At 30.9% G+C, this 11325-nt stretch overlaps 7 protein-coding genes across 7 annotated transcripts; 2 read left to right on the top strand and 5 right to left on the bottom strand.

Annotated features, from left to right (window-relative positions):
* Positions 1–258: 258 nt before the first annotated feature.
* Positions 259–2829, bottom strand: TPHA0P00480 (uncharacterized protein; the record flags this gene model as incomplete). The annotated part of the gene is made up of 1 exon (XM_003688592.1): positions 259–2829. The coding sequence occupies one exon, from the start codon at positions 2827–2829 to the stop codon at positions 259–261; it is 2571 nt and encodes an 856-aa protein (XP_003688640.1).
* Positions 2830–3260: 431 nt separating this feature from the next.
* PDH1 (putative 2-methylcitrate dehydratase) lies at positions 3261–4790 on the bottom strand (the record flags this gene model as incomplete). The annotated part of the gene is made up of 1 exon (XM_003688593.1): positions 3261–4790. One exon carries the CDS (start codon positions 4788–4790, stop codon positions 3261–3263), a length of 1530 nt encoding a protein of 509 aa, XP_003688641.1.
* A 212-nt stretch (positions 4791–5002) lies between these two features.
* Positions 5003–6436, bottom strand: CIT3 (citrate (Si)-synthase CIT3; the record flags this gene model as incomplete). Its single annotated transcript, XM_003688594.1, has 1 exon — positions 5003–6436. One exon carries the CDS (start codon positions 6434–6436, stop codon positions 5003–5005), a length of 1434 nt encoding a protein of 477 aa, XP_003688642.1.
* A 424-nt stretch (positions 6437–6860) lies between these two features.
* LOC1 (Loc1p) lies at positions 6861–7472 on the bottom strand (the record flags this gene model as incomplete). Its single annotated transcript, XM_003688595.1, has 1 exon — positions 6861–7472. One exon carries the CDS (start codon positions 7470–7472, stop codon positions 6861–6863), a length of 612 nt encoding a protein of 203 aa, XP_003688643.1.
* A 672-nt stretch (positions 7473–8144) lies between these two features.
* Positions 8145–8858, top strand: SNF8 (ESCRT-II subunit protein SNF8; the record flags this gene model as incomplete). Its single annotated transcript, XM_003688596.1, has 1 exon — positions 8145–8858. The coding sequence occupies one exon, from the start codon at positions 8145–8147 to the stop codon at positions 8856–8858; it is 714 nt and encodes a 237-aa protein (XP_003688644.1).
* A 110-nt stretch (positions 8859–8968) lies between these two features.
* On the bottom strand, positions 8969–10237 carry TPHA0P00530 (tRNA pseudouridine synthase; the record flags this gene model as incomplete). The annotated part of the gene is made up of 1 exon (XM_003688597.1): positions 8969–10237. One exon carries the CDS (start codon positions 10235–10237, stop codon positions 8969–8971), a length of 1269 nt encoding a protein of 422 aa, XP_003688645.1.
* Positions 10238–11026: 789 nt separating this feature from the next.
* On the top strand, positions 11027–11311 carry TPHA0P00540 (thiamine-binding protein; the record flags this gene model as incomplete). Its single annotated transcript, XM_003688598.1, has 1 exon — positions 11027–11311. The coding sequence occupies one exon, from the start codon at positions 11027–11029 to the stop codon at positions 11309–11311; it is 285 nt and encodes a 94-aa protein (XP_003688646.1).
* Positions 11312–11325: the final 14 nt, after the last annotated feature.

The following is an 11325-nucleotide window of genomic DNA, read 5'->3' on the forward strand; positions in this document are numbered from 1 at the left end:
GTTTATGTTAATATAAATTGATCAATGGTCATAAGAGAGTTGGTAAACATTTTAATAATCTCTTAGTTCTATCCCAGAAGGGCTTTTTAAGAAAGTTAAGCTTTTCCTTTAACGGTTTTTGAAGGAACCATCATTGAGCTGTCTTATGGCGGATCTTTACATTTTGTTTTGAATTGTTAATTTCAAGTAGTTAACGTTAACTTATGCTGATGGTCATCTATTAAATTTTTACAATAATCTATATCCAATTATTTATATCTAATATATGTATTCACGATTCAGGTCCAGAACGGTTAGTGCTCTATATGTATCTCTAGGCATCTTATATTGAATGGTACCTGCATATATCATGCAGTTTCTTGTTATTTTCTTCAGTTCTTCAATATCATTAGTGGCTTGAGTGTGTTGCTTGATTATTCTATTAGTATTCTCATATATTCTTTTAGCACATGTCATTACCATCAATAAAATATTTGGAATGTTCTTGATTAGATATTTATCTAGCGTTGGTAATGAATGAGCACCTTTTGAAGCTTCTAATTCATTGCGAAGTGGGATAATATTTAGAGCTTCGATCTCGGAAAGGCATTCACGCCAATTCTCTTTCGTGAATAGAGCCCTAGCTTTTGAAATCTTTATTAACAGTTTAGTAGTATTAAAGCTTTTATTGTCAATTTTAGCAATTATTTCTGCATCTTTAGAGTATTGCAAAACCAAATTTTCAGCAAACAAAATAGCATTAGTTTCAATATTATCCACAATTTGAACTAAGTTACTATCCAATTCTGATTCACTTAATAATTCACTTAATTGTTCATTAATTATTTTTATTACCATATCATACTGTTTGGAAAGTTGGCATAGCAATAGACTATCACTTACTCTCTCTTCTTCATCAGCTTGAACAATTGCCCTTTGAATGACCTCATTTATAAACTTTTCAGGATTGTCTAATTTTAACAACTCGAGTCTTTGACTTAAAACACCAGGAAGCTTTACCCCATCTCTATTAACCTTACCCAATAATATTGTGAATTCTTTCGTATCCAAAACCAAATGTAAAAAGGCTTCTTTACATAATTCGAGCTGTTCATTATCATTACATAGAGTAATTAACGTAATATATTCAGCTGCAATCCTAGGATCTGAGAATTTAAATGATCGAATGTACGAATTTATGATTGATGCAAAATTAATACCATTAACTCCAGACTTATTTTGGTGATCTATCAATTTTTTATCAATTAACGATATATACAAATGGACACTGTTAATTTCATCGAACTCAGATAAATATTGAACTGCTTCAGAATATAAACCACATAATATTAAAACTTCTAAGTAATTGTTACCAAGTTTGTTTGGTCCATGTGACATTGTAATATTTTGGAATTCTTCTAAAGAGAAAGATTCATAAACAGAATAACTGCTCTCAGTTGGATCGGTAATTAAAATGAAATGGAACCAAACCCAATCTTCAACTGTCAGTAGAACTGAAGGTATAGACTTCCTAGATAAATCACACTTACCAATAATTTTATAAACAGCCAACCTAAAGAGATCTCCGTCAAATGAATTCTTAATATGTTGATTGAATTCTGAATTTAGTTTAGCAACAAATTCCAATGGTAATTTCCTATCTTTTGAGAATGTATATGCTTTAAAGTAAGCTAGGAAAGGCTGCTCAATTTTTTTCAAATGTGGTTTGCTTTTATTTAAGACTTCCAAAGCTTCTTCCAATAAACCTGCTCTCATTAAATAGAATACCAAAGCCCATACTGGAACGTTATCAATAACTGTTAAATTGTTTATCGTCCAATTTCCTTTTTTATTTTTAAGTTTCATATTCAAAAAAACAATTGCTCTTTCGATATTTGCTTGTAAAATTGGATTACTTGAGAAGTTGAATTCAGGTCTCGAAAATTGAATGGATATAGTATTTAAATATTGTTTAAATTCATTTTCTAGATATATTTTTGAATCTTCAACAACATTGTTATTATTCAATTTAGATTTCAATATTTTACAACATTTCAACATATTTTTGTCATTTTCATTATCTAATGAAGGTAAGAAGTTATTGTACTCATCAATTAATGAAAAAGGCTGTTTGTTTTGTCTATTATTATTGAATACATATATAATTGAAGCATATCTTTCGAATTTCATTCTTGTTAGTTGGTTTTCATTAACATCAAAATTTGATTGTGAATTTGGAGAAGAGAAATGGTTGACTTCATTATTAACTTTACGATTGCTATTATAAATGTTTTTACTCTTTAGCATTTTCTTGAAATTTAATTCAACTTCCTCCTTTCTTTGGTCCCAATCTAAATTCAAAACTTGGTTAATAGAATAATCAAATTCTTTTTCAGTAGTAGACAGTAATTTTTCAATGGAATATAAAATGTTATTTTGTCTAAATTCTGATTGTTCTTGAGCTTTATTAAGCTCTTTTGAAGCTACACTTGACACATCACTGATAGGATGTATCTTTAAATTTTTATTTTGAGTTTCTTGTGACATGTCAGTTCTCAGAGTATCATATAGACTATCAAATTCTTCCATAGAGATACCACTCCCAGCTAACAGATAGTGTGCTTTTGTATAATTTTTTGTTGCACTCCCATTATGTGCTTCGTTCCTCAATTTCTTGGCTCTTAAGATCAATTCGTCGTAACTTAACTGGATAAGCCCCAAATCTGAAGAGCTCGAAGGTAAATTCTTAGAAGATGCAACTAACTCGTCAAATAATTTACTGGTTCCATTATTATTTTGAACATGATCATTTTCCAGTCTTTGATCGACAGGTACCTCATTAACACTCATCTTTGCAATTGAAAGTAGAAAACTAATACAGTTCTTTTTTTCAATGTGCACAGTTTTTCTACTACTATATATAAGTGACTGTAGCTGAGTCAGAGACGGTAAATATATTTGTATCTATTTATACAACTACTCTTAAAACGAATTAGTATTTCTATACATCATCTATCCAATATCTTTAGCTAACAAATAAAAGTGATGTCTTCTCTAATTTCAAAATTAAAAAAAAAAAATTTGAAAAAAATACGGTGTGTTACCCGGAATATATTAAAAGGCGTCACATCTCCATTTGCAGACACATATATATAGAAGTTCATCATTAGTTAAATAATTACAGCTCATTACTCTTATGTTATGACATTTATTAGCAATTAAAACTACTTATTGTGTTAGTGTATTGGGTCATTTAACAAGTAAATGAGAACTGGAGCCAATTACTTCTGTGCAAGCATATCCACAAATTTATCGATCTCTAGATCAACAAAATCAGATGTTTTTGTGACTGACAGAATTTGTTCTACTTGTTCATTGTTTTCTCCATAATGTTCTTTTACATGTCTTTGGAATTTTTCCCAAATTAATGGTATGCCCTCTTCTCTTCTGAATTTATGGCCAATTGGGTACTCCACTCTGATTTCATCTAAAACTGTGCCATCTTCCAGCTCTATGACCAATGAATTACCAATTGATCTTTTTTTAGGATCATAATAGTCGGTGGTAAATGTCGTTTCTTCCTCACATGTCATCTTATTTCTTAGTACATTTATTTCAGTATTTGATGCGTTTTCATCCGAATAATCAGTAGCAGTTAAACGTCCATATATTAATGGGAAAGCAATCATATACTGTATACAATGATCTCTATCGGCATAATTATAAAGGTCCCCCTTTTTGTCAATAATCTCTAAGGCTGCCTTCTGGGTTTTAATAATGACAGATTTTATGTCCTTATATGATTTATTCATGTTCTTTAAAACTTTATTTGCCTCAATTGCTGCCTCAACCGCAGTTTGAGCATGGAACTCTGCTGGGAATGAAATTTTAAACAAAATATTTTCCATAACGTAGGAATCAAATTCGGACCTTTGCTTGAAAGAGAATGGTTTACCATTAAACAGGACATCGTAAAACCCCCATCTTTTTGCTGTTAACACGGAAGGAATCTCACCAATGTGTGCGTTTTTAGTTAGATAAGATAAATGAACTGCTCTTGCAACAGCATAACCGGCCGCCCACGATTTTCTTGACCCCGTATTTGGGGCATGCCTGTAAGTTCTTAAGGACTGTCCATCTACAAAGGCATGGGAAACAGCAGTGTTGATTTGTTCTTTAGATAGCCCTAATAATCTAGACACAACAGCTGTGGTAGCAACTTTAACCAATACAACGTGATCCAGCCCAACTTTATTAAAAGAATTATCCAAAGCTAATATTCCCTGTATTTCATGTGCTTTTACCATGTTCTCTAAGATATCCTTGACTGTAAATATTTTACCTTCCTTACCACCAGTGGCTCTAGATAGTCTTGTCAAATAATCTGCTACTGGAAGAATTCCACCAAGGTTATCAGAAGGATGACCCCACTCTGCAGCTAGCCAACAATCATTAAAATCTAACCAACGAATAAGAGACCCCACTGCAAATGCACCGTCTACTGGATCCATCACCAGATTTGTACCTAGAACTTTCGTCCCATTTGGAACTACTGTCCCTGGAACAATAGGTTGAATAATTTTACGAGCTTGTTCATGTTGCAATGCAGCAAGTCCACAACCAATAGTATCCAGAAAACATAATCTTGCAGTATCCATGGCAAGAGTCGAGGTGATTTTTTTATTAACTACATAATCTGAGATCTTATCAATAACTTCATCAGACTTTGGCCTTACATTCAAGTTAGCTGATGGAACCTGGAAAGAACTTCTCCTCTTAATTTCTGTCATAATCTTAGCTTTTCTAAACATTGTGATCGCTGATAATCCTTTGTCTTCATCGATATAAATCGTTAACAAACTAATTATATAGAGATAAAAAGATGACAATTAAGATATTTAAATATGTACATTTAAAATAGTACCATTTTATATAATAAGCATCTAATAAACTTAGCGACAGTGTCATGAATAGACAAAAGTTGTACTGGCAAAAAAAAAAACGTTTGTTGCAATTGATGTTATTAGTTCACTTTACATAATGCCTTAAGTTGAGCAATATCAACACTCTTTGGTCTTTCTATGGGGAGTCCATAAATCCTATCCCAAACCAGTTGAGTTAAAGGACCCATTGATCTTGAACAACCAAATATCACAGTAAAAAATAATAATTCCTTTAATCCATAATGATAAAAGATAATACCTGAAGCTGAATCAACATTTGGATAAGGATTCTTTGTTTTACCATGCTCCAATAAGACTTGGGGTGCAAATGTAGATAACTTTTGCATTAATTTGATATTGTCATCATCTTTGAACTCAGTGAACTTTCTTTTTTCCACAAAATCCAACATCACATTAAATCTAGGGTCAGGCTTTCTTAATATGGCATGGCCATATCCAGGAATGACTTTCCTGGAATCTAAAAGATTTTTTAACCTATCTTTAATCTGTTGATCATCATCGATGGAGGTTATTTCCGAGTTCATTTGAATCAAAAACCTTACAACCTCTTGTGCTGCCAACCCATGCAATGGACCAGCTAAACCCAAAATACCTGACGAATAACTTAGAAAAGGGTCATTCAATGCACTTCCAACTAAATGCGTGGCATGAGCTGATACATTTCCACCTTCGTGATCTACATGTATCCCCGTATACAAACGCATGAGGTCAATGAAATCATCAGACTGGGATTTAGTTAGGTTACAACGATTGCTGGAGTCGGTACTATTAACCATTCCTAGCATGGAACAGATGTTATAACTCCAATCTTTATCTTCGTTAAGGACCCCTAACAGTTCCCCTCCATTACCTGTTATCTTTGAATATATTCTTCCTGTAATTTCTGGTAAGTAAGCTATTAAATTCATTGCATCTTCATATGTAGAATCCCAATAATTTTCCTTACCAAGTTGACCTGATGCATATTTGTTGGAGAAACTGGAGTATTTGTTTAATGATGCTAATCCTATAACAAGTTGTGTCATTGGATGCAAATCTTGAGGCAAATCTGATAAAAGCTTAATAGTCTCTTGAGGTAGTGACTTGGCCCTCAAAGCTAATTCTTTACTTAGTGAGTTTGCTTCATCCTGTGTTGGGATTTCAGATGTCATTAATAGCCACAGCATTGATTCTGGTAAGAAACTATTACTCTTGGAGCCATCTTTCACCTTTGGTAACAGTTTCTGACAATCTTCAATGGTTCGACCATGAAATCTAATGCCAGTCTCAGGATCTAAAGTTGTGCTTTGCCAAAACATCGACGAATTATTTCTCATACCTCCAATTATAGAACCAATTGTGATATCTCCAACTTTAACATTGTTGAATTTGGATTTGATGTTTAACAATTCTTCTTTCTTTTCTGGAATCAATTCAGTTAGTCGTGTCTTCAAATTCTTCACCCCACGATAACTGGATGAATGGCTATATAACCTTCTTGTGCTTCTGAGCATCACAAATTACTTGTTCTGTTTGTAACTATATAATATTATATTTATCCTTTGCATACATTGACTTATTACTACATTTTAAATATATAGTGGAATTATTTGTTTTTTATATGAATTAGTGTCATTACAAATAATTCGAATAAGTCACTTAATATATGAAAGAGTAACAAGAATTTGGATCTTCTCAATATCTAACGTCAAGTTAATGTACTAATTGAATCATCATTTAAAAATATTGTCATTTATATTTGAAATATTCAATTCAACCGAATTTATGACATGATCATATTTTTTATTATTATTACTATTTATTATTTATGTTAACCAGCATTCAGTTAACAGAAGAGTAATAAGTTAATGCAAATCTAATATATAAATGAAGATGGGTACGATTGAAATAAGTATTCATTTTAAAAGAGTCAAGAAACTATGCAAAAGAAACCCTCTTTTTTGATTTCTTACTTTCTTTCATAGCATCTTCTTCTTCTTTTTGTGCTTTCTCTAATTCACGTTTGTTCTTTCTACGTAACGTTCTTGCAACTGATGACTTATGTTTGATTTGGTCTTTAGTTTCTTCTAGTTTATCTTGTTTTGCAGCTTCTTTAACTTCTAATTCTTGACGTTTTATTTCTCTAATTTCTTCAAGTCTTCTTGCTTTCTCAAGTTTACTCTCTGTTACGTCGTCGTATTTGTCACCAATTGTGTTTATTAAACGGTTAAGAGCTAATAAGTCATGATCTCCCATAAACTTCTTACCTTTCTTACCATGTCTTAATTTCACACCAGGTACAATGGCTTTGTTTAAAGTTGGAATATCCAATTCCTTATCACTATATTTACGAGGCTGTTTCTTAACACCATATAGTCTAGCACGAGCTTGTTCTTTACTGTTTTCATATTTATTTGGCTTTCTCTTCTTTGATCTCTCAGTTAATTTAGGAACATTAGCCATTTGGTTTCTAGCTTGTGAATCCTGGAAGACCTCAGGTCTAACCTCACGCATGGTGCTTTGCTTTTTTGATGATTTCTTAACAACCATATTCTACTGTATTCTACTGTATTCCTTTGGTTTCTTCACAATTTAAATAATACAATGATTAGCTTAGTTATACTAACTTCAATGACAAAATCTACCGTTGAATTTAGATATTCTTATATATCAATCAATACTAAAAAATTATACTCATCGATTTTGCGAAGAGATTAAAAAATTTTACGAAGAAAGAAATTTATAAAATCATACAATTGCGGACACACATTCACTAAAGAAAAAGCACATACACAGATTATGTTATAATATTTTTCAAAAGATAAACTATTTTCGGAAATCAATGTATTAAATGTTATATTATTATTTAAAATTCAATTACTTTTATAAGTAACAAAAATTAAATACCTTGAATAAGTTATTATCAGATTTCTTAGAATAATATTTAAGAAAATATTTTTAATTAAAATAGTTCATGTGTATTTGGAACGGATTTATTAGGTTAGTATTTATTATTTTGATTTCTTGTATGTCTCTGATTTGTCTTGTTAAGGCTTTTTTACATTATCGATGCCATTTATATTTTGAAGATTAAAGAATAGGTAATAGACATGCTATATATTTAGAGTTTTATGTAATAATGTAAAATCTGCCTGTCAATAATGCGATAGCAGTTTGTGTTATAATTATACTAATTTACAATATAGAATATTCTTCTAGAACATGAAGAGATTCGGTTTGGCAGCACTAGGTGACCAACAAGATCAAAGGTATTCAGATGTGAGTAATGATATACTGAAAAGACAATCCGTTGAGTTAGACGAACAACTTTCGATATTCAGAGATAGGTTAATTAAGTTTGCAAAAAAGCATAATAAGGAAATTAAGGAGAACTCTGAATTTAGATCGAAATTTATGCGTATGTGTTCTTCAATTGGTATAGATCCCTTATCCTTGTTTGATAAGGACAGGCATATATTTAATGCAGAAGATTTTTATTATGAGATATGTGTTAAAATAATTGAGATATGTAGGCAAACTAGGGATATGAATGGAGGAATTACATCATTAGATGAATTAGAGAATGGATATTTTGCAAATTTAAAATTAGATAGGACTGATTTAGAGAAATCCATTGAAATGCTGAAATCTTTAGACGGGGGCATCGAAACATTTCAAATAAAGGGTAGAAAGTTTTTAAGAAGTATTCCTAATGAATTGACTAGTGATCAAACGAAAATTTTAGAAGTTTGTTCAGTATTAGGCTACGCAAGTATTTCACTGCTTAAAGCCAATTTAGATTGGAAAAGAGTAAGAAGTAAGGCTGTTTTGGATGAAATGGTATCGAATGGCTTACTTTGGGTTGATAATCAAAATAATGGTAAAGAAGTTCTTTTTTGGGATCCTTCATGGATTATGAATCTACAAGGAAAGTAGAAAGTACTATATTATCTGTTTATACATATCGTAATGATAAATTATTTGGAAATACATAATAGCATGATTTTATGAAAAATTGAGAATTGATATATAATTGCAAGGTTTAATTATAGATGATTGCACAATCCTAATTTATTTTTTGGAATTTTTTTTCTCTGCTTATACTTTTTATTCACTATCTCGTAGGATTCCATGACCTTTCTTTTAAACAGTTTCTCATAGGTACCTACTATCTTGCCTTTACCATCTCCTAGATTAATCCTTGTTTTATTTTGGAAATCCTGATCCGCACTTGGGAGTATATCTTGAAATATAGTAGCAACAGTTGATTTCAGTTGATAACCTAATGTTAACCCTTCAACGATTTTACTATACTTGATAGAGTTATAGTCATTAACATTATTCATGATCCAATCCATTTCTGGAAACTTGCAATCATAAAGGATTAAAGGTATATCACTTGCCATATCATATATTGGCTTTTGAGGGTTACTGGCAACATCTACTAACTGTGAGACAATCTCCGGTACTTCTAGATTTTGACCAACTAAAAATAAAATAGCGGTCATGCAACGGACTTGGTGCCATAAGAATGCAGAACCTATTAAATCAAAACAATAAAATTCTTCATTGACCTGTAATATTTGTGAACTCATCATTGTTCTTTTAAAATTAGTAATCTGTTTTGAACCATCTAATTTACAAAAATTTCTAAAATCATGTTCACCTTTAAAGTAGGAAGCAGCAGTTTCCATAGCTGATATATTTAATCCATCTTTCTTAAACAGATATTTATAATGACGGTATTGGCAACTAAATCTTGCATCAAAACCAGTTGGTGGGCGTAAACAAACTGCAGATATTCTGATATCATCAGGTAACAATTGGTTTAGAATGTTAATGTATTGTATTTCTTTTGAATCGAATTCGGAATTCATTTGTTGCTCTGGTGTTAAATTTGATCTTACGTTTAATGAGATGACTTGATTCATTGCACTAACACCCTTATCAGTTCTTCCACATCTACTGAATTTAAAGTCACTGGGGTTTATTGATGGAATTAGTTTACATTTGTTCATAGCATCTACTATTACACCTTCTACGGTAGGCAATGCAGTTGGCTCCTTTTGAATGGCTAAACCATTATAATTCCAGCCTAGATAAGCAAATTTTAATGCAATAAATCTTGTATTATATTTCGAAAAGTCAAATTTCTTCTTCTCATTAAATTTTTTATTTTTGTTTTGAGTTATTGATTCAGTATTTTCAATCTTATCGTTTGTTTTTTTATTATGTTTGGAAACATTATCTTCTAGTATTTCAAGTCGTCTTATTAGGTCTTCTTTGCTCCAAGTTCCGTACGATTTTTCCTCCATTATACCAAACAGCCTATACCTTCGAACTTTTATTTATCTAATAATTTAACATAATGTTTAGTAATATTCATTTATGTTATTATATAAGGTAAAGAAGTCGACTTATACTTTTATAAATATCATATATTCAATATTAAAAAAATGCGATGAGCTGTAAATTTTTATTTCAGCAAAGCGTTTCGGATCTGTGCGGTGCTAATGATATCGAAATATTGCTACTTGGATATATATCTTAAAACTGAACCGATGATTATATGGTGATGAGAGGATCAAAATGTTGTTATTTGATTAAAATTGCATTGTAAATTTTATGATTATAAGTTGTTAGCAATTATAAACAATTAATATAATGAGTTTTGACAATATATGTCAAGTTCATTGGAAAGGTAATCAAATATCAGAAAACCTTATATATTTGGATTTCTGGTGTCGTAACATTTTTACATTTTGCTGTTACATCAATAGTTTCAAATAAATATTAAAGTATCCTTGAAAAAGATATATAAACAAGTTGAATTATTATAAGTAATATTTAATATCAAATACTGATCCTCTTGGTTGCAACAAATCAATTATTGAATACAATATCTTCGATTAGATTCAAATCTCTCTTATCAGTTATCGAAAATTTCGATTAAATACAACCAAAAAAAATAAGTTTTAATCATTGTTTCATAGAATACAATTATATTATCTTGAGATGTATTTTCATATAGACTTCTAATTATAATGATAAACTTAATGATAACCATTTGTTGAAGAACTATATCGATATTTATCTATCTATCTATGCCTTCCTTTAATTGTGTTGTCGACTTATGTCTGTACCCTGTTGGAACAGAATCTGTCAGTGGTTCCGACTTTGTTGCAAGAGTTGAAAAAAGAATACATGAATCTGGTTTAAAAAGCAGTTTACATAGTGCTGGCACTACTATCGAGGGACCTTGGGATCAAGTGATGAGTTTAGTTGGTAAGTTGCATGAGCATTGCCATAAAGAGAATTTCAAGAGAATACATTCGCATATAAGAGTTTGCTCAGTAATAGAGGATGAATGTAGTGCCTACTACAGATGATTAACTTCATTTTC

This window comes from Tetrapisispora phaffii, chromosome 16 (genome assembly GCF_000236905.1).
Source record: "Tetrapisispora phaffii CBS 4417 chromosome 16, complete genome".
Classification (NCBI taxonomy): Eukaryota; Fungi; Ascomycota; class Saccharomycetes; order Saccharomycetales; family Saccharomycetaceae; genus Tetrapisispora; species Tetrapisispora phaffii.